At 43.8% G+C, this 22272-nt stretch overlaps 1 protein-coding gene across 9 annotated transcripts in view; it reads left to right on the forward strand.

Moving 5' to 3' along the window:
* The first annotated feature begins 480 nt into the window (after positions 1 to 480).
* The window catches only part of fmnl2a (formin-like 2a), a 94311-nt gene continuing 72519 nt past the window's right edge, over positions 481 to 22272 (forward strand). For 6 of the 9 annotated variants that reach the window (XR_011481018.1, XM_070447060.1, XM_024002099.2 and 3 more), the window contains exon 1: positions 482 to 1058. Coding sequence is in view for 8 of the 9 variants with exons in the window: in XM_070447060.1 (XP_070303161.1) it covers positions 945 to 1058 (114 nt within the window). In the remaining variant the exon portion in view is untranslated. Of the gene's footprint in view, positions 1059 to 22272 lie in introns of all 9 variants that reach the window. The other 3 variants (XM_070447073.1, XM_070447058.1, XM_024002093.2) reach the window with 1 other exon arrangement.

A 22272-nucleotide genomic window follows, 5' to 3' on the forward strand; every position in this document is an offset into this window, starting at 1 on the left:
GGATGATCAATGGAAACAGGATGCACCTGAGCTCAATTTCGAGTCTTAAAGAAAAGGGTCTGAATATTTATGTAAATAAGGTATTTCTGTTTTTTTTTATGTAAATTTGCAAAAATGTCTAAAAACCTGTTTTTGTCATTATGGGGTATTGTGTGTAGACTGCTGAGGATATTTATTTTTATTTGATCTATTTTAGAATAAGGCTGTAACTTAACAAAATGTGGAAAAAGTCAAGGGGTCTGAATACTTTCTGAGTGCACTGTATAATGGTTCTAAAGGAGGACTTCTAATTTGGCCATTCCTAATTCTTGGGATTATGGGATTTAAATACTGGACTAAGATTGCAATACAGGTTGTGGACTAAGTAAATAAGGTTGTTATGCACATGTTATACACCATGAGTAGACTGCATATACCAGCATGCAATCATACAAAACATCGTACGGCTTATGGCACGCCCAAGTAGTAGGCTTGTCTGAAAGAGCTCATTACTCCAACGTGTAGAGATGTGATTGTCTACAGGACTCTTTACTGTGTTAGTTGGTCATCACTGGGGAGATTTAGCTAGCTACACATACGGGGATTGCTAAACCTGAATCATGCACATCGTCATTACATCTAACTGGGAGTGGAGCAGAAATTGTGCAAGATATGGATAGGACTTATCTTTGGTTCTAGAGATTGCGCGGTTGTTGCTCCGAGTCAAGTTTCCAGCAAGTCCCATATTCCATAATGCTTCACGAGGACTCGACTCATTGGAACCATGTGCACATTTCCTCACGTGTGTTTCATGTTGAAGCGGTGAGGCTGGGATAAAACGGGAAAATTAGCAAACAACAAGCATTGGTGCAAATATRTTTTTGTCGTAGACTTTCTGTGATTTCTGAAGTCGAGGAGGAAGGTGTGCACGATAGTTGTGACCCAGCTAAAATAAGTCAAGAAACATGGGGAACGCAGGGAGTATGGACCAACAAACTGATTTCAGGGGACATAACATGCCTTTGAAACTGCCTATGCCGGAGCCAGGTGAATTGGAGGAGAGATTCGCAATCGTTTTGGTATGTTCACTCTACTTTCTTATCGAACACTGGCTGATAAGTTTCCCATTCTTTGTCTTGCGCCATGCCTCATTTGCGCTGGCACCGCACAACCGCTAACAGTACCTAGCGCAGCATTCTCTCAACTCAAGCTCGTTCATCTTTTGTGTTGATTGAGGTCGACTTCGAGGGGACATTTCACAAATATACAAGTTTGTGTTTTTAGTCTTTTTTTTTACGCATGCCATGTTAGTGTTAAGCTAGCAGATAAGCATGGAAGTCATTATGTTTTGTTTTCTTATTTTTCTTTCCTGACATGTTTTTACATTGATCTGACTGCAACAAATAATCACATTTAGTTGTTCTGTAGAGAACTACATGGACAAAATTCAAAGAGTCTAATAGTTTATACATTTCCTTTATTTTAGTGGGTGAAGTTATACAATTAGCCAATGAAGGCCACTGAACTCAGCAAGTTTGCTCCCTTAACGATCAGAATGTCAATATAACCTCAGACATTTGAGTGGTTAGCTGTTTGCCCCATGGCTCTATACATGAACCAAAGGGTAGTCTTGCAAATTCGAAAATGCCTTTCTGGGTGTGACATTCATAGTGTTTAGTCAGAGAATGTTTGTTCAGCCTGTATAAGCCTAGGCTATTTACCTACACAGCATGCTTCTGTAAATGTGATGTGTAGCCACCTGTGTTTACTAAAATAACCACCTGCACAGCTGTCAAGACAAAATTAGCAAGTTAGCTACTTTATTGAAATCTGCTCCGTTCATCTCCATTTTCTGTATTTTAAGATGAGATACAGCCTACATGACTAATACACCTTCTCAATGTTTCAGTATCCTAAATCATGGCCTTAAACCAATAGCCTATTTTTTGCATTACATACCATGCACGACAGCCTGTTCAGGAAATTCTGCGTTCAAATGCGATGACAATTGTGCATTTCTGTGCTATGTGTTGCTACTTCAGGGGCACTTTACAGTACAGCCCTCCAGTTAAGGCACATGGGTGGGGTGGGGGGGGGGCTCATGACTGTAAGGCCCGGTTTTGTGAGGTTGTGTAAATGTGGGTTAGACATTATTGTAGTCAGACCTAATACTCCACTCAACGGAGGGTAGGCAGCTCTGTTGTGGGACCTGGGCGCGCCTGCAACACACGTAGTCTAACACAGACCTACTAAGAAGGTTATGCAGTGCCATGTGACTTCAGCGATCCTGCCACTGTACTTGTCAGAAGGAACGGTTAAAGGAGGAAATAACTGTTACATGTTTTATTCTGTGTTTCCCCCTTTTCTCTGTCTTGGGGTATAGTCTGTTTCTCTGTTTGCTGACTGTGCTGGCCCAAGCCATTTTGCCTGTTATTACCTAATGGATCAAGTTATTTTTTTTCTTCCGTGGGAGTAACTAATGCGTGTCACAGTGTTCTAGTTGGGGCGTAATTGCTGCGTGTCCTGGCCAGATGAATCCCATTCTGTGTCGGAGGAGAGGGAGGCAGGGAGCAGACTTCTGTCTAGAGATGGGTTCCATCCCAATTGGCACAGTATTCGCTTGACCAGAGCCCATAGGTAGTGGACTTTATATGGGAAATGGTGTCATTTGGGACAGAGACAGGGTTGACGTCACACTTGCCTAATCCCGTCTGCTTTTAGGATCACCTGGCTGCTTCTCATGATCTGCCTGGCTCGAATACCTAGCCTGCTTTTCAACTAACAGGCCGAACAAAGTAGGATAGAGGAACAGAATTGAACTGCCTTAAGGCGCTACTCTGAGGATACTGTAACCATTGTTAGCTTTTCCCAGCGTGCTCATTACCCACATTTATTTTCCCTCCGTAAAGGTGTAGGTCATTGATGGACTAATGAGTCACATTGGAAATGGATCCGTTTAGTAAATGCTACTAGCTGAATCCCTAAGCACTGGCTTAAACAACAGTGGGTCTGGTTGCACCAGGAGTAATCAGTGCTGGGACTGACGCTCACTGAAGAGGGATGGATGTGACATTGAGGGAGTTCCAGCTAGAATGTTCTTCAGCATGGTTGGCATGTCAGCYAAACTCCCTCCCTCTGCCAGTAGGATGTCTTTACTCTTGGCAGGACGCGAACCGTGCGGGCATTAGGCGAGTTTAGCGTCTTAATCACAGCACTTAGCTATATATAATGCTATTTAAACCCTGTTGCATGCCAGCCATGCCCGTTGGCTGGTGGCTCCCCCTATYCCTCGGTGAGCGTGTGAATCTGGTAACCCGGTGTGTCACTTTAACCTGCAAGGCTAATGATTGCAAAGATTTATTGGGGCCCTCTATTATTGATCAATACCACCATACATCACTCACTGGTTGATAAGTATGTGCAGCAGGCTGATGGTATCACGGGTTGGGCGCTATGACTTCATTTCTTTCTTTGCCAACTCAAAAAAGCATTCCAATCTCCGTAGATTGGGCCTATGTAAAACAGTCTATTTAAAAAATTAACAGGATGGCCTGTATGTAATTAAATTATTTGAGAAAATATCCCTTTCAAACTGCGATGCTATATTGTCCGAGTATATTAGGCCTATATTTAGAGAATTTTAAATGGCTTTTGCRTTAAAGTTCCTTTTCCAAATGGTTCTTTTTAGCCGTAGAGGTGACTTAATTACAACATGTTTACATAAGAGCTCCCTCTTAATCTGATCCTTAGGGATCTAGAGCMGTGGTCACCATGGTCGATCGTCAAGGCATTCCTAGTCGATCACCAAACATTTCTGTAGAAAAACCAATGGTAAAGGTTTGTGCTCTTTGTTGTGTGTTGCGCTGTTGGCGGTAGGTGCACTTGATTCAGAAGCCTAGGTAGGCAAAGTGTTTCCATTTTTAACCATTTCATTTTGTCTAAAAGAAAAACTCAGCCTACCTGGCGAACTGGGAGAGCTGTGGCCAAATGAAGTGTGCCTACTGCGCTGTCCAATCGGATAGCTCAAATCACCATGCCTACAGCTTCCACGACCCTGGCCACAGCAACATTTTATACTAGCCTACTTGACATTTCATAACGTTTAAAACCATGACCAGAGAGAGACTGTCAAAGAGTACAGCAAATAGATTCTGTTTTTATGAGTGAGTTCATGTTGAAGATTTTAATTCAGCACTGTCAACACTGTTTTTATTCAACACTTTTACAAAACATAAAATGCACTTCTCCCTACTTCCACTCACGCTGCAGCTGAAATGAACGAGTAGCTAAATGTATTAATAGGCCTGTGTTTTTATTATTATTATTATTATTTTAATATTGAGGAAAATGTCACTTTCTCTGGTCAAATCAAATAAACGTTTATTTGTCACGTGCATCGAATACTTGCAGCCTCTAACCAACAGCGCATTTTTTTTTTTAAACAAGGTATTAGGTGAACAATAGGTAAGTAAAAAAGTAAAAAAACAGTGAAAAATAWGGCTATATACAGTAGCGAGGCTATATACAGGCACCAGTTAGTCAGGCTGATTGAGGGAGTATGTACATGTAGATATGGTTAAAGTGACTATGCATACATGATTAACAGAGAGTAGCAGTAGCGTCAAAAAGGGGTTGGTGGATGGTGGGTGGCGGGAAACTATGCAGATAGCCCGGTTAGCCAATGTGCGAGGACACTGGTTGGTCGAGCTAATTGAGGTAGTATGTACATGAATGTATAGTTAAAGTGACAATGCATATATGATAAACAGAGAGTAGCAGCACTGTAAAAGAGGGGTTGTGGGGGGGGCTCCTGTTCAGGAGTCTTATGGCTTGTGGGTAAAAACTGTTGAGAAGCCTTTTTGTCCTAGACTTGGCACTCTGGTACTGCTTGCCATGCGGTAGTAGAGAGAACAGTCTTTGACTGGGGTTGCTGTTGTCTTTGACAATTTTTAGGGCCTTCCTCTGACGCTGCCTGGTGTAGACGTCCTGGATGGCAGGCAGCTTTGCCCCAGTGATGTACTGGGCCGTATGCACTACCCTCTGTAGTGCTTTGCGGTCAGAGGCCAAGCAATTGCCGTACCAGGRAGTGATGCAACCAGTCAGGATGCTCTCGATGTTGCAGCTGTAGAACCTTTTGAGGCTCTGAGGACACATGCCAAATCTTTTCAGTTTCCTGAGGGGGAATAGGCGTTGTCGTGCCCTCTTCACGACTGTCTTGGTGTGTTTGGACCATTCTAGTTTGTTGGTGATGTGGACACCAAGGAACTTGAAGCTCTCAACCTGCTCCACWATAGCCCCGTCGGTGAGAATGGGGGCGTGCTCGGTCCTCCTTTTCCTGTAGTCCACAATRATCTCCTTAGTCTTGGTTACGTTGAGGGATAGGTTGTTATTCTGGCACCACCCGGCCAGGTCTCTGACCTCCTCCCTATAGGCTGTCTCGTCGTTGTCCGTGATCGGGCCTACCACTGTTGTGTCGTCTGCAAACTTAATGATGGTGTTGGACTCGTGCCTGGCCATGCAGTCGTGGGTGAACAGGGAGTACAGGAGGGGACTGAGCACGCACCCCTGAGGGGCTCCAGTGTTGAGGATCAGCGTGGCAGATTTGTTGCTACCTACCCTCACCACCTGGGGGCGGGCCGTCATGAAYTCCAGGATCCAGTTGCAGAGGGAGGTGTTTAGTCCCAAGATCCTTAGCTTAGTGATGAGCTTTGAGGGTACTATGGTGTTGAACGCTGAGCTGTAGTAAATGAATAGRATTCTCACGTAGGTGTCATAGGAACAACATGAATTTGTGCATGAGGCATATGCGGCGCGACTTGAGGTGGAAGACTGTGTCCCCTCTCTCTGGAAAGTCTCACCGTAGAAAAGGAGAGASCAGGGGCCGTGAGAGGCGGACCCTCTGCTGATTTCTCCCTCCCTCCACTCAGACTAATTTTCTGTTCAAAACAACTGGGAACTTGGAAATCTCTGACTTCCGACTTCAGTGTGTTCAAGACTACTGGGAACTCGGAAATTTCTGACTTCCGACTTCAGTGCGTTCAAGACTACTGGGAACTCGGAAATCTCTGACTTCCGACTTCAGTGCGTTCAAGACTACTGGGAACTTGGAAATCTCTGACTTCCGACTTCAGTGCGTTCAAGACTACTGGGAACTCGGAAAGAAACGGTCATCCAACTCGGAATTCCAAGTCGGAAACTCGGGCATCTTTCTAGAGCTCTGATCTGAAGATCACAAACATTATGATTGGACCTTGTTAATTTCCTGAGTTCCCAGTTGTCTTGAAAGCACCATGACCATCAGATGCAGGTACCATCAGTCCAGTAAAATACAAWAGCTAATTATTTCAATTTATGCTCAGCTGTGCCTCGCAAGTGCTACACGAACTGATCTATTTTATCATCAAAGCTCGAGTTTTGAAATATGAGAAGAACAATATTGGCAGGCCAAGCATATAGCCAATATGCTGTGATAATGTATTAGGCCTACTGCACAAACCTCATTCCTACAGAACAGTTTTGAATAGGTTAGTTACATTTTCTAAGTCATGTTGCTTTTTGACTGGTGATCTTGACTCAAAAAAGGTTGGTGTCCACTGATCCAAAGGGTAGCTGGGTAGCTGCGAAGGCCCCGCCAGCTCCTACATTAAGAAARCAGGTGGATTTAACAAGGTTGGGAGGGATTTGACTAAATGAAAGCATTGACTTCTCCACAGACCCTGTAATGTTCAACCCAAAACAACTCTATGTCCATGATCAGCAGACAGCTGTGCTTTTTTTAGGCTATGTGATGCACCTCATTACAGCTTTATTGTCACGTCCTGACCATAGTTCTTGTGTGTTTTGCTTGTTTAGTGTTGGTCAGGACGTGAGCTGGGTGGGAATTCTATGTTGTGTGTCTAGTTTGTCTGTTTCTGTGTTCAGCCTAATATGGTTCTCAATCAGAGGCAGCTGTCAATCGTTGTCCCTGATTGAGAATCATATATAGGTGGCTTGTTTTGTGTTGGGATTTTGTGGGTGGTTGTCTCCTGTGTCAGTGTTTGTGCCACACGGGACTGTGACGGTTAGTAGGTTTGTTGTTTTGTATTCTTGTCTAGTTTTCATGTCATTAAATTATGGAAACTTACCACGCTGCAGATTGGTCCTCCGATCCTTCTCGCCTCTCCTCGTCTGAGGAGGASGACGACTTAGACTGCCGTTACATTTATTCTGTTCGAGGTCACAATTGACTGTGTAGTAACACTGTAATTACCATAGTAACAACATTGTAACATGTTGTTYCGTAGGCTTATAAATAGACTAATTGCTTTGTAATTACATAGTAGGGGAATRTGGTTGTTATTACGCAGGTGGAATAGTGGAATTTATATGTACTTGCACTGCAATCATAAGAATATACATTGAGAACGGAGTTAGTGCCCTTCAGGTAGCCTTTGCCTGGAAAAGTCCACGTTTGCTCCAGGCTGATTCTACTAAGCCTAACTGTTTCCCCTTACAAAGCAAATTGCCTTCCGTTGATACAGCTGCTGTAGGGGACTCAAATAATCCCTAGAGCTATGGCTGATATTTAAACTAGACATCATTTGAATGTAAGGCCTCTGCCAAGATAAGGCAAAGTATTTCAGATGCGACCTTGACCATGGAGAGAAAATAGTATAATGTGAACTTCCATTTAGGGCTGTTACGATTATGCCATTTTTGGTGACGATGAATTGTCATGCAAATGGCCCCGTTTTTGTCATAATTGTTTATTTTTTGTCATTGTTTTTTAAAACTTGTAGTGCATCATAATGCATCTTTGAAAATTAGCTGCAACATARCTAATGAATACAACACAGCTTTGGTGATACCCCTGTATAAAAAAAACGTATGGTTTTAACCGCTTATAACTTTTGAAAATGAAGCTTCTCTTTACTGTGCTGTTCTCCTCTTAAAATGATTACTAACATTACCCACTTCATGTAAAAAAAAAAGAAAAAAAAGACAACTTCTGTTGTGTAAACTACGCTATATATACAAAAGTAAGTGGACCCTTCAAATTAGTGGATTCGGTTATTTCAGCCACACCCGTTGCTGACAGGTGTATAAAATCGAGCACACAGCCATGCAATCTCCATAGACAAACATTGGCAGTAGAATGGCCTTACTGAAGCGCACAGTGACTTTCAACGTGGCACCGTCATAGGATGCCACCTTTCCAACAAGTCAGTTCGTCAAATTTCTACCRTGCTAGAGCTGCCCCGGTCAACTGTAAGTGCTGTTATTGTGAAGTGGAAGTGTCTAGGAGCAACAATGGCTCAGCCGCGAAGTGTTAGGCCACACAACCTCACAGAACGTTACCACCGAGTGCTGAATAGTCTGTCCTCGGTTGTGACCCTCACTACTGAGTTCCAAACTGCCTCTCGAAGCAAAGACAGCACAATAACTGTTCGCAGGGGCTTCATGAAATGGGTTTCCATGGCTGAGCAGTCGCACACAAGCCTAAGATCACCATGCGCAATGCCAAGTGTCGGCTGGAGTGGTGTAAAACTTGCCGCCTTTAGACTCTGTAGCAGTGGAAACGCGTTCACTGGAGTGATGAACCACGCGTCATCATCTGGCAGTCCAACGGATTAATCTGGGTTTGGCGGATGCCAGGAGAACACTACCTCCCCGAATGCATAGTGCCAACTGTAAAGTTTGGTGAAGGAGGAATAATGATCTGGGGCTGTTTTTCATGGTTCGGTCTAGGCCCCTTAGTTCCAGTGAAGGGAAATCTTAACGGTACAGCATACAAAGACTTTCTAGACCATTCTGTGCTTCCAACTTTGTGGCAACAGTTTGGGGAAGGCCCTTTCCTGTTTCAGCATGACAATGCCCCCCGTGCACAAAGCGAGGTTAATACAGAAATGTTTTTTGAGATCAGTGTGGAAGAACTTGACTGGCCTGCACAGAGCCCTGACCTCAACCCCATTGAACACATTTGGGAAGAATTGGAACGCCGCCTGTGAGCCAGGCCTAATCGCTCAACATGAGTGCCCAACCTCACTAATGCTCTTGTGGCTGAATGGAAGCACGTCCCTGCAGCAATGTTCCAACATATAGTGGAAAGCTTTCCCAGAAGTGGATGGAGGCTGTTATAGAAGCAAAGAGGGGACCAACTCCATATTAATGCCCAAGATTATGGAATGAGATGTTCGACGAGCAGGTGTCCACATACTTTTGGTAATGTAGTGTATATGTAATTGAATATAAAGTTGAATCCCCCTTCTTCTTAWATGAATGCATTAAGACGATTATGAAGCAAAATAACTTTTTCGCGGTTATTGTCCATAGTTGATGGTTATACAATAATTGTGCCAGCCTCTACTTCCATTATAAGCTTAGGCTATGATACAGACTTGTAATCTTAGATTTGTAGATTTGATTAAGTAGCAGGACTGTAATTTCATTTCCATGAACACGTTTTTGCTCGAAGGGCTGTTTTTACCAGGTAGCCTAACTCGTTCTTTGTAGGTCATACTTTGTCGCAGTAAAAACATATATATTTTCGTGTGAATAAGGCCTATGACAATAATTTTACAAACGCTCACAGTTTTAATCATACTCAATGTATTCTAGCTGTCATGCTTGTTTACAATGGAGGGTAGGGCCGTCATTGTAAATAAMWATTTGTTCTTAACTGACTTGCRTAGTTAAATAAAGGTTAAATAAATACAAAAATAAATGTCAATACAATCAAACTAGCATGGGCAAAGATCACAAGTCAGTCATAATAGGCTAGTACAGGTGTCAAACACAAGGCCRTTGAACCCAATAGGACAAACAAGCGAATATAAAATGAGTCAAKAGTTGCGTTATCTACTTCATAAAATTACAGCCCGATGTTCTTGCATTGGTGAAWTCAACTTCAATTGCGCTGCTTTCATTTGTTCTTAACTGTAGGCCTCAACACTTTGCTATGTCCCTTGCTGTAGTTGCTTACATTTCTGTAGTTTCTTGCGTTGTGTCGTGAACTGTCATACTGAACGTCCCTCCATTGATCACTGTCGAGCCCCTCTGTTTTTGTAAGCATGATGAAGACAGCTCATTACACATTAAGGCTCTGTTTTCATCAAAAATGTGGACGTTTCCATTTTTCATCGAACACAGAGGTGGAAAACAGTAGGTCTAAGTGAGTTTGGCATTTAGGCTAGTAGTCTCTTTCACTCAGGAGCAAGTCTGTAAGCTCTCGTGTGGTTTCCATAGCACCCATGACATTAGTGTTGACTGTTTCAACATGGGAAATAATCAAAGAGATGGGTTGCACTAGACTAGAGGTGTTTTCCTGTTTTCTAAAGGGCAATTCCACGATAAAGGACCCCATTTTTCACTTAAAATTCTATTCATTTGAACATTTTACAAAAACACATTTACTGGAAGAGCTGTGCAGATGCAAAGTTTGGTAACAAAAATTTGTTAATCTCGCTGTTCACCATGTTAAAGCAGGGATGGATCTTAATTTAGGCTTTGCTGTATACACAGGCTTGCGAGGGAGGCAGAGAAGCTTGAGGCAGTTATTGGGACTTGCTTGAATGGGGGCTGAGGGCTTAGCTTTTGTCATAGCTGGAGTTCTCAACAGCCAAGATTACTGTATATATATATATACAAACTGCTTTGTTTAAAGGAAGCCAAAGGACCATTATCTTTTCTTGTTATTATACCCTGAGATACTGTAAAAAATTTAACATTTTGGTAAACGGGCCACAGTTTGAAAAATTGTCAGCTCGATCTGGTTAGAGTATATTTGCCATTTTAAAGTACCTTTCTCCATTCCCACTCAGTAGGCCTCTATCTTTTGAGAAAAGAAATGCAAACAGTGGTAAAGGAGAAATACATTAATAGCCAGCGTTCTTTGCATTTTTCATGCTGACTCTTCATTAAAAGAGTCAAATAAATGGCTATTCTCTGTGCCGCAGAGCCTGGCAGTAACGCTAGAACGGCAGGCAGCTAGGCTAGTGGCCGTCCCCTCCCCGGGTCCAGCTCCGTCCCATAGCGATTAGTCTGGGGATGCTGCTGACCTGGGCTGCTTCTGCTGGGTCGCTCAGGGGATTGATTGAGAGGCAACAGTTGACGTGGTGTTGGAACTCCAGGATGCTCCCGGACTAATTAGCTGTCACAGAGAGGAACACAGAACTGTTAATGGGAGAGAAGTAGTAGGCCTAGTGATCCAGCCAGCACCACATTGGCCAGTCCAACTCATCACAAGTCTTAGGCTGCTGTGGTGTGCGATGGGCTTTTTAAAGCATACACTGCAGGCAGGCAGCAGAGCTTGAAGGCTTCGGCCTCGCTCCCTCTGCTGGCATAGAATCAGCTAGTTGTGTGGGAACCAGCCTTTTGGCTGTGTGCAAGGAGCGTCAGGTCGAAACCGTTTTGGTTCCCTTTCAGTCGGTACTTTCGGTACAACACATCACAATAGGGAGTCGCAGTCTCGCAAGCTCGACTGAAGAACATACGATCACGCCTGACAAGGCCAATGAAACCCAAGCCTTGCCGGAAGCCCCGCCTTCCACAGGTGATAACACTGAGGCTCGGATTAATTCCTTAAATTCTTCAGGTCTTCACATCGAGCTGAGCAGAACAATTCACGCTGCTATCTTTAAACAAACATTGGAAATCGAGACTGTCAAACTTGTGTGCTAGAGTTTGTATTTTGTTTTTGTTGTTTCCCTGAACAAAAATATAAACGCAACTGTTAGTGAGTATTTCTCCTTTGCTGACAGGTGTGGCACCTGACACCTGACAGGTGTGGCATATCAAGAAGCTGATTAAACAGCATGATTATACAGGTGCACCTTGTGCTAGGGGCAATAAAAGGCCACACTAAAATGTGCAGTTTTGTCACACAACACAATGCAACAGATGTTTTTGTTTTGAGGGAACGTGCAATTGGCATGCTGACTTGGAATGTTCACCAGAGCTGTTGCTAGGGAATTGAATGTTAATTTCTCTACCATAAGCCACCTTCAACGTCATTTTAGAGAATTTGGCTATACATCCAACCGGCCTCACAACCGTTGACCACTTGTAACCACGCCAGCCCAGGACCTCCACATCTGGCTTCTTCACCTGCTGGATCGTCTGAGACCAGCCACCCGGACAGCTGATGGAACTGAGGAGGTTTTCTGTCTGTAATAAAGCCCTTTTGTGGGGAAAAAATCATTTTGATTGGCTGGGCCTGGCTCCCCAGTGCGCCCCTGCCCAGTCATGTGACTTCCGTAGATTAGGGCCTAATGAATTTATTTCCATTGACTTATTTCCTTATATGAACAGTAGCTCAGTAAAATCATTGAAATTGTTGCATATTGCGTTTATATTTTTGTTCAGTATAGTATTCTTCGAGTTGCTTAGCCTGGCTATAGCATTGAGTTAGATAGCAAAAAATGTGACTGACACGACGAAGACTGACATCCAGGCACGGGTTTGCAACCATGTCCCCAGTCATGCAGCTATTCTACAGCACTAAAAGATACTCACGATTGTTGTCTCGTTTGTCTCGGCTTGGCGCACGGTCAGGCTGCCCTCACTCAAACCAGTCTGGGTGCACATTGCCACTGACTGCGTGCAAAGTCTCTGGATAAATGTGTAGCCTTCTTGAGGAAGCTTTGAGTTTCTGATAGTGCCTTTCCTCTCCCGGATGCCTGTACCTCGGCTGAGGCTGAGTTGCGGGGATGGGAGCTGGGGCTTTGGTCGGATCAGACGTCTTGTTTTTGCCTGAGCTTGATGCATGCGGATGCTGCACTTGCTCAACCTGGTCTTGTGTGTATTGWCACCGGTTGCAGGAGACTACTCTCGAAGGGAGAAGTCGACCAGGTTCGGTGGGGACTACCTGCCACCTGTGCATCTCTTTCCAGAATTGGTTGACTAAGAGTCCAGTCCTACGAGACGTTTGAGACTAGGCTATAGCGAAATGCTGCAAAGCGTGCTACTAGCTAATCCTGCCTTCCCAACGGTGGAATTGCTGGTGTAGTTCTCTTCTTTAGTGTACGTTGCGAACAGTTGCTTGGTTATTCTAAACTGACAGGTCCCACCTCACAGTGCTACGGTCAAAGAAATGTTCAATACCGGAGGAAGGCTCCACAAGCTCAGGCTTGGCTACTAATCCACTGGGCGAACACCAGCTAGCTGGCTACTAGCTTAGCTTAGACTAAAGCCTCATGGCTAATGTCGGCTAGCATACATAACAAGCGGAAAATGAAACTACTAGCTTTCTCCCAGTGTTATGGCAACCCCACCCTTATATCCAACTGTTGGAGTTGTAGGGAGTGGAGGAAGCGGGGCATGTGTGCTCACCTCCGGTGAGGATGCAGCCCCCGGGCATCTACTGTATCTTGGGGGCTTGTGGCACAGGTCTGAGTTACCAGTGTTCCCCACCATTAAAACAACAGTGCCCCCATTTTTGTTATGGCCAAACTAGGTACATCAGCCTTTGCAGGAGCCCCAGGTACCCAGAAAGGTTCCCAGGTTCCATGCAGGCTATACAGTCTCACGTGAGCACAACCTATGTTGGAAGCTAGCCTCTGCCAGGTCCCCCAAAAAACGGATGTTCCGGTTTTCAGGGGAAATGGAAAGAGAGCTTTTGCAATTTTGAATGTTGAACAGAGATCTCTATATAATGACGAGATGCTCATGTCTCTGCCCTAACAATGGAAGTTGTTGTCCCAAAGGCGGGACATACGCCCATGGAATGGGCTTATTTTGGACAGATTTTGAGCAAGAGTGAAACCTCTCGCTTCGCCTCTTCCTCTCTGTCTTAACAAGGCGACACTCCATCTTAGCCCCTTCTCCACATTTACTTCTACCCTCCATACCCAGACACTTTGTCACCTTGAATGGGAAGAAGGGATAACTCGGGGGTCACCCTTCCCAAATAGATCTTTGTTTTACTGGGTTTTCATCTGGGATTTCATCGCCAAGCCAGGCATGTGCGTGCTAGTCCCTATGGGGTCTGGTGATGCAGGTTATGGACTTTATAGGCGATCTAATAGCGGTTGCGGAGTTGTGCACGGAACAAGGAATGCTGAGTTCAACCTTGCTGTTTCCCACACACAGTCTATGAGGTATGCCCTCACGATGCTCAGTCTTCCTCCGTCTCACCACATTTAGTTCTGGTTTCCCCCGGGGTCTATTTCTCATACGTGCGTTCCAACGCTGGGTGTTAGCCCAGTCGCCTGGACGCATCTCACCACCTAAATCGAGTGCTTCAGGTAATTCCCTTCATGCCTCCGGACCCAGGCTCTGACGACAAGGAGGGACTCTGTCCCTCTCTCTCCTGGCGTTGGCTCGCTCCATAGGTGCAGGGACTTGTTGCCTCGGGCGTGCAGGGAGTGTAGTAACGGTGGTAGCGAGTCGAGGGAGCAAGCAGTGCTGAACACATGCTGGTGTCCCACACAGTCTCCGAGGTTCATAGTAGACCCCAAAAGGAGCTGTTGGTCTTTGTCTCAGCACATTTAATTTCTGGGTTGGAATTAGATTTGATGATGTATCGCACCTTAGTATTTATTAGGATCCCCATTAGCTGCTACCAAGGCAGCAGCTACTCTTCCTGGGGTCCGAACAGGATTAAAACAATTACATCACAACAACAGCCTAAATCATAAATAAACAATATATAAGACATTATTACATTATACAGTTAGTGTACAAACCATTAGGAAAACCAGCTCTTTCCATGACAAAGACTGACCAGGTGAATCCAGGTTAAACTATGACCTTATTGATGTCACCTGTTAAATCCACTTAAATCAGTGTAGTTGAAGGGGAGGAGACATGTTTAAGAAGGGTTATTAAGCCTTGAGACAATTGAGACATGGATTGTGTATGTGTGCCATTCAGAGGGTGAATGGGACAGGTAAAACATTTAAGTGCCTTTGAACGGGGTATGGAAGTAGGTGCCAGGTGCACCGGTTTGAGTGTGTCAAGAACTGCAACGCTGCTGGGTTTTTCACGCTCAACAGTTTCCTGTGTGTATCAAGAATGGTCCACCACCCAAAGGACATACAGGCAACTTGACACAACTGTGAGAAGCATTGGAGTCAACATGGGCCAGCATCCGTGTGGAACGCTTTTGACACCTTATAGTCCATGCACGACAATTTGAGGCTGTTCTTAGGGCATAAAGGGGTGCAACTCAATATTAGGATTAGTTCCTAATGTTTTGTACACTCAGTGTAACGCTTACAAATTTACAATATAAAATCCACAATACCACAAAATTACAATGTGTGTGTAGAGTGCGTGTGTTTGAGTGTGGTTGTGCGTATGGGAGTGTAGGTGTGGCTCATCACAGTCCGCGTTGTGCTGTGAGATGTTGTTTAATCAGTTTTTTATATGATTTTACAGCTTTTTTACTGTCTGTCCCTTTTCCAGCTAGGTTAGAAAGTGTGTTGTCGCCTGTACCTGATCTGTTGGGTATAATAATCTCCATGGTAGCGTTTTTTCCCCCTGGGTCTTTTTTTAAATGTGTGCCTTCCCGCACTGGCGGATAGTCAGTGACCTGGAGGCAGCTTATTACTTAACCAAGTGCTTCAGGTATCCCCTTCATGTCAACTGGCTCTGTGGTGAGACTCTCTGCTTCCAGGGTTCAGGGTTTTATCCTGCTGGATGGGTCATATGGGGGAGTGACAGTTGCGCAGAGCACGCTCCATATCTAGGGAGACCCTCTCCTTTGGGAGGGGTGGCTACATCCCTGGGCTCCCAGGCATGGGATGTGTTCGGCAAGACCAACGTAAACCTTATTGCATCGCGAGAAAACAAGCATTGTTGTCGGCTCTTCGCGATGGGGACTCGAGGTTCACCTTCCAACAGGACAACGATCCTAAGCACACAGCCAAAACAACTAAGGAGTGGCTTCGGGACAAGTCTCTGAATGTCCTTGAGTGGCCCAGCCAGAGCCAGACTTGAACTCGATCAAACATCTTTGGAGAGACCTGAAAATAGCTGTGCAGCGACGCTCTCCATCCAACCTGACAGAGCTTGAGAGGATCTGCAGAGAAGAATGGGACAAACTCCCCAAATACAGATGTGCCAAGCTTGTAGCATAATACCCAAGAAGACTCGAGGCTGTAATCGCTGCCAAAGGTGCTTCAACAAAGTACTGAGTAAAGGGTCTGAATACTTACGTAAATGTGACATTTCAGTTGTTTTTTTGCAAACATTTTTAAACAACTGTTTTTGCTTTGTCATTATGGGGTATTGTGCGTAGATTGTTAAGGAAAATAAACAATTTAATACATTTTAGAATAAGGCTGTAACGTAACAAAATGTGGAAACAGATAGTGGTCTGAATACTTTCCGAATCACTATCATCCATGCAGTTTTTTGTATTGGTCATTTCTTAGCTGGTGGTCTACCCTAGCGTAATGAGCAGGTGTAGGGTGAGGCAAGTTAGACATGGTCCAGCTTGGCTCCTTTATGTTGAGCACAGCCAGTTACAGCCAGTCTTCAGTATGGCCCAGCGCAGCAGCCCTACTGGCACAACAACAGTTCCACAACAATAGGAGAGAAGAGTCACTGTTGGCACTCTGCCTCTGGCGTGAACTGCCTCATGGAGTGGTCCTGTGCTCAGCCCAAGGTGACAGCTGTTTGAAACAGCACAAAATTAGACACTGTTTAGACTATCTTAACTCTGGGTGTTTTTCTGTTTTGTCATTTTGAAATGTTTTATGTTCGAGCTGTTTTATTTGAAGTTCAACTTTATGATTAAAGCAAACCATGCTCCATGTTCCTTCAAAACAGGAGAGAATGTTTTACACGGAGGTCAGTCGTGAATTAGAATCTGTGTCCTGGCACCAGAGGCATTGTTATCTTGTGTTGCCCCTTTTGATTTCAAGGACTTATGCGCTATCAAAGGTGTTTACGTCTGACAGCACAGAGAATGGTGACTGGCTCCTTCAAATAGTCTCAGACCATTTACACAAATATTTCCTTCATTTTCTATACCTCTGCTTTGAGTAAAAGTCGGTTAGAGTTAAAAATACATCAGGTTACAGTAAGTCCATGGTCTTTTTTACCCTACAGCCAGAGTGTATCTAGCCTACTCCTTTCCTAATGCAAGCCTACTCCATTGTGAGTGCAAGGCCATTGTGTCGATCATAGTTATTAGATCTCGGATCTACTAAAGCTGAAATATTAAGGCTTTTGCAGAAAGCTCTGCAGAAGGATTTCCCCCCCAGTACTGACTGATGCGCAACAATCAGTCGGAGTTCTCTTGAGACATTTGTTGCCTTTTGAAGATGTCTGAGTAAAAGGAGGGTTTTGTAGGGTAAGCTCTTGCCAGAAGCAACATCTGCAGTGAAAATGTGAGGTTCTGCCTTGTGTATTTGAATGTACTCTCATGTCATGGCTTGATATAGGCCTCAGAGACAGCTACAATACAGCAATCTGCTGTTACAGGTTTTTTGGGCTGAAAACTGGCCTCTCCCCCTGGGCCTCGCACATCATACACACACATTGGGCAAAGACCTGACGTCAACATCCTGTCAACATCACATTTTAGTTGGCTGAGTGTACAAAACATTAAGAACTCTTTCCATGACATAGACTGACCAGGTGAATCCAGGTGAAAGCTATGATCCCTTATTGATGTCACTTGTTAAATCCTCTTCAATCAGTGTAGATGAGGGGGAGGAGACTTTCAAGCCTTGAGAAAATTGAGACATGGATTGTGTACAGTGGCTTGCGAAAGTATTCACCCTCCTTGGCATTTTTCTTATTTTGTTGCATTACAACCTGGAATTAAAATGGATTTTGGGGGGGTTGTATAATTTGAAGATGTGAAATATTTTTGTTATTGTGAAACATACAAGAAATAAGACAAAAAAATAAGAAAACTGGAGTGTGCATAACTATTCACCCCCCAAAGTCAATACTTTATAGAGCCACCTTTTGCAGCAATTACAGCTGCAAGTCTCTTGGGGTATGTCTCTATAAGCTTGGCACATCTAGCCACTGGGAGTTTTGCCCATTCTTCAAGGCAAAACTGCTCCAGCTCCTTCAAGCTGGATGGGTCTCCTGGTGTACAGCAGTCTTTAAGTCATACCACAGATTCTCAATTGGATTGACTTTGACTAGGCCATTCCAAGACATTTAAATGTTTCCCCTTAAACCACTCAAGGGTTGCTTTAGCAGTATGCTTAGGGTCATTGTCCTGCTGGAAGGTGAACCTCCATCCCAGTCTCAAATCTCTGGAAAACTGAAACAGGTTTCCCTCAAGAATCTACCTGTATTTAGCGCCATCCATCATTCCTTCAATTCTGACCAGTGTCCCAGTCCCTGATGAAAAACATCTCCACAGCATGAGGCTGCCACTACCATGCTTCACTATGGGGATGGTGTTCTCAGGGTGATGTGAGGTGTTGGGTTTGCGTCAGACATAGCGTTTTTCTTGATGGCGAAATAGCTCAATTTTAGCCTCATCTGAACAGAGTACCTTCTTCCATATGTTTGGGGAGTCTCCCACTTGCCTTTTGGCCCCCTGCCCACAAGAAGTTAATTAAAGGGGTCCTATGGACAGATACTCCAATCTTCGCTATGGAGCTTTGTAGCTCCTTCAAGGTTATCTTTTGTTTCTTTGTTGCCTCTCTGATTAATGCCCTCCATGCCTGGTCTGTGAGGTTTGGTGGGCGGCCCTCTCCTGGCAGGTTTGTTGTGTTGCCATATTCTTTCAATTTTTTAATAATGGGTTTAATGGTGCTCTGTGGGATGTTCAAAGTTTCTGATATTTATTTAGAACCCAACCCTGATCTGTACTTCTCCACAACTTTTTCCCTGACCTGTTTGGAGAGCTCCTTGGTCTTCATGGTGCCGCTTGTTTGGTGGTGCCCCTTTGCTTAATGGTGTTGCAGACTCTGGAGCCTTTCAGAACAGGTATATATACTGAGATTGCATATACACTTAGATTGCACACAGCTGGGCTATATCTAACTAATTATGTGACTTCTGAAGGTAATTGGTTGCACCAGATCTTATTTAGGGGCTTCATAGCAAAGGGGGTGAATACATATGCACGCACCACTTTTCCATTTTGAATTTTTTTGAATTTTTTGAAAGAAGTCATTTTTTGAATTTCACTTCACCAATTTGGACAATTTTGTGTATGTCCATTACATGACATCCAAATAAAAATCTGTTTAAATTTCGGGTTGTAATGCAACAAAATAGGAAAGAATGGCAAGGGGGATGAATACTTTTGCAAGGCACTGTATGTGTGCCATTCAGAGAGTGAATGGGCAAGACAAATTACTTAAGTGCCTGTGAATGGGGTTTGGTAGTAGGTGCCAGGTGCACCGGTTTGTGTCAAGAACTGCAACGCTGCTGGGTTTTTCACGCTAAACAGTTTCCTCTGTGTATCAAGAATGGTTCACCGCCCAAAGGACATCCAGCTAATTTGACACAACTGTGGGAAGCATTGGAGTCAACATGGGCCAGCATCCCTGTGGAACGCTTTCGACACCTTGTAGAGTCCATGCGGAGGGCAAATATTAGGAAGGTGTTCTTAATGTTTTGTACGCACAGTGTACGTAAAAACTGTGTGTCCTGTAGGCCTAAGCCTTCTCCAATACATTTTTTTTTGTATCATACTCAAGTTCTCAGATAACATGCTTTGAAATTCTGTTTTCAAAGTCCCAAGTTGTCGTGTGATTGAAGTCGATCAAACTAACACCTATAGATGTGTATGATACAGGTACATATTTTTCCAGTGGGCAACTGTAGTTCAGAGAGCGTCATTGATCTCCCTATGGAGAGAGGTGGATCTGAGTTTCTTACTGCTCTTTGTTCAGAGAATTCCTTAGAGTTCTCTGTAGAAGAGATTCATGTCTCAGATGTTGGCCTGATCACTGTGGCAGTATTACAGGGTTAATGGGTCCTGGGTCTTTTATCTGTAATCCATTTCCCTTTGTCTGAACTGGGGGCCCGGGCACTGTCAGAGCTGTTAGCAGTGCTGCCAAGACGCAGAGCCTAACCAGCTTTGACAGCTTTGAAAACAAGTGGGCCAATAAGGTGGTGAGGCTACCGTCTGCTACTGTACTGTATGTGCTGAGGGGTATTCATCTGATTCCCACAAAAAACGGACTACGCTGATTTAAGTGTTTTCCACATCAGCGAACAAAAAAGAAAGTTGGCAGCATGTTTTAGGTTTATGCCCAAAAGGGGAACTATTTAGCAGGTTTCATGTCAGAACATAAGGCTACAGTCGAACCAGACCCTCTTAGAGGGGTGTCACAACTGGTTAGACGAAACTAGGCTAAATAATGTTGACTTGCCACCTTCACAGATTAAATAAGAAACTGATTTGTGTCTAAATCTGAACTGATATGTTTTTTTACTAGATTATAGGCTAAACGTGCTGAGTAAAGGCTTGTTCTTTACCCATCTCATTATTTTAAGTTTAGGACAAAGTTTCAGACTAAAATTGTGTCCAGGTGACTGATGTAATGAAATGACCATTTCCCCTGTAAATTACACTCTTAAAGCCCCAGTGCAGTCAAAAACTAGACTTTTCTGTGTTTTATATTTATTTCCACACTGAGGTTGAAGTAATACTGTGAAAATTAAGATAATGCCCTTTTAGTGTAAGAGCTGTTTGAAAAGACCACCTAAAATGTCGGCCAAGTAATTTTTCCAACAATTGTTTACAGACAGATTATTTCACTTATAATTCACTGTATCACAATTCCAGTGTGTTAGAAGTTTACATACACTAAGTTGACTGTGCCTTTAAACAGCTTGGAAAATTCCAGAAAATGGTGTCATGGCTTTAGAAGCTTCTGATAGGCTAATTGACATCATTTAAGTCAACTGGAGGTATGTATACCTGTGGATTTATTTCAAGGCCTACCTTCAAACTCAGTGCCTCTTTGCTTGACATCATGGGAAAATCTAAAGAATTTAGCCAAGACCTTAGACAGTTTTTTGTAGACCTCCACAAGTCTGGTTCATCCTTGGGAGCAATTTCCAAACGCCTGAAGGTACCACGTTCATCTGTACAAACAATAGTACGCAAGTATAAACACCATGGGACCACGCAGCCATCATACCGCTCAGGAAGGAGACGCGTTCTGTCTCCTAGAGATGAACGTACTTTGGTGCGAAAAGTGCAAATCAATCCCAGAACAACAGCAAAGGACCTTGTGAAGATGCTGGAGGAAACTGGGACAAAAGTATCTATATCCACAGTAAAACGAGTCCTATATCGACATAACCTGAAAGGCCGCTCAGCAAGGAAGAAGACACCGCTCCAAAACCGCCATAAAAAAGCCAGACTACGGTTTGCAACTGCACATGGGGACCAAAACCATCCCAACCGTGAAGCACGGGGGTGGCTGCATCATGTTGTGGGGGTGCTTTGATGCAGGAGGGGCTGGTGCACTTCACAAAATAGATCATGAGTATCATGAGGAAGGAAAATTATGTGGATATATTGAAGCAACATCTCAAGACATCAGTCAGGAAGTTAAAGCTTGGTCGCAAATGGGTCTTCCAAATGGACAGTGACCCCAAATATCCCTCCAAAGTTGTGGCAAAATGGCTTAAGGAAAACAAAGTCAAGGTATTGGGGTGGCCATCACAAGTCCTGACCTCAATCCTATAGAAAATTTGTGGGCAGAACTGAAAAAGCGTGTGCGAGCAAAGAGTCCTACAAACCTGACTCGGTTACTTGTGGAAGGCTACCCGAAACTTGTGGAAGGCTACCTGAAATGTTTGACCCAAGTTAAACAATTTAAAGGCAATGCTACCGAATACTAATTGAGTGTATGTAAACTTCTGACCCACTGGGAATGTGATGAAAGAAATAAAGTTGAAATAAAACATTCTCTCTACTATTATTCTGACATTTCACATTCTTAAAATAAAGTGGTGATCCTAACTGACCTAATACAGGGAATTTTTACTTCGATTAAATGTCAGGAATTGTGAAAAACTGAGTTTAAATGTATTTGGCTAAGGTGTATGTAAACTTCCGACCTCAACTGTATATTTAAGCAACATGGCCATAGGAGGTGTGGTATATGGCCAATATACCATGGCTAATGACTGTTCATATGCACAACGCAACGCGGAGTGCCTGGACACAGCCCTTAGCCGTGCTATATTGGCCATGTACCACAAGCCCCCGAAGTGCCTTATTGCAACTAGTGCGGGAAAAGGTTACCAGTCCAATATAGCCTTTTCTATCTCAATATCAAATAATTTCTGGGTTACAATTAAGTTGATTGTTTTCAATTAAAATGGTAAAAAAATACACAAACATTTATTCTCAGCAAAGAGCAATTTCTC

Source organism: Salvelinus sp. IW2-2015, linkage group LG2 (assembly GCF_002910315.2).
Source record: "Salvelinus sp. IW2-2015 linkage group LG2, ASM291031v2, whole genome shotgun sequence".
NCBI classification, from domain to species: domain Eukaryota; kingdom Metazoa; phylum Chordata; class Actinopteri; order Salmoniformes; family Salmonidae; genus Salvelinus; species Salvelinus sp. IW2-2015.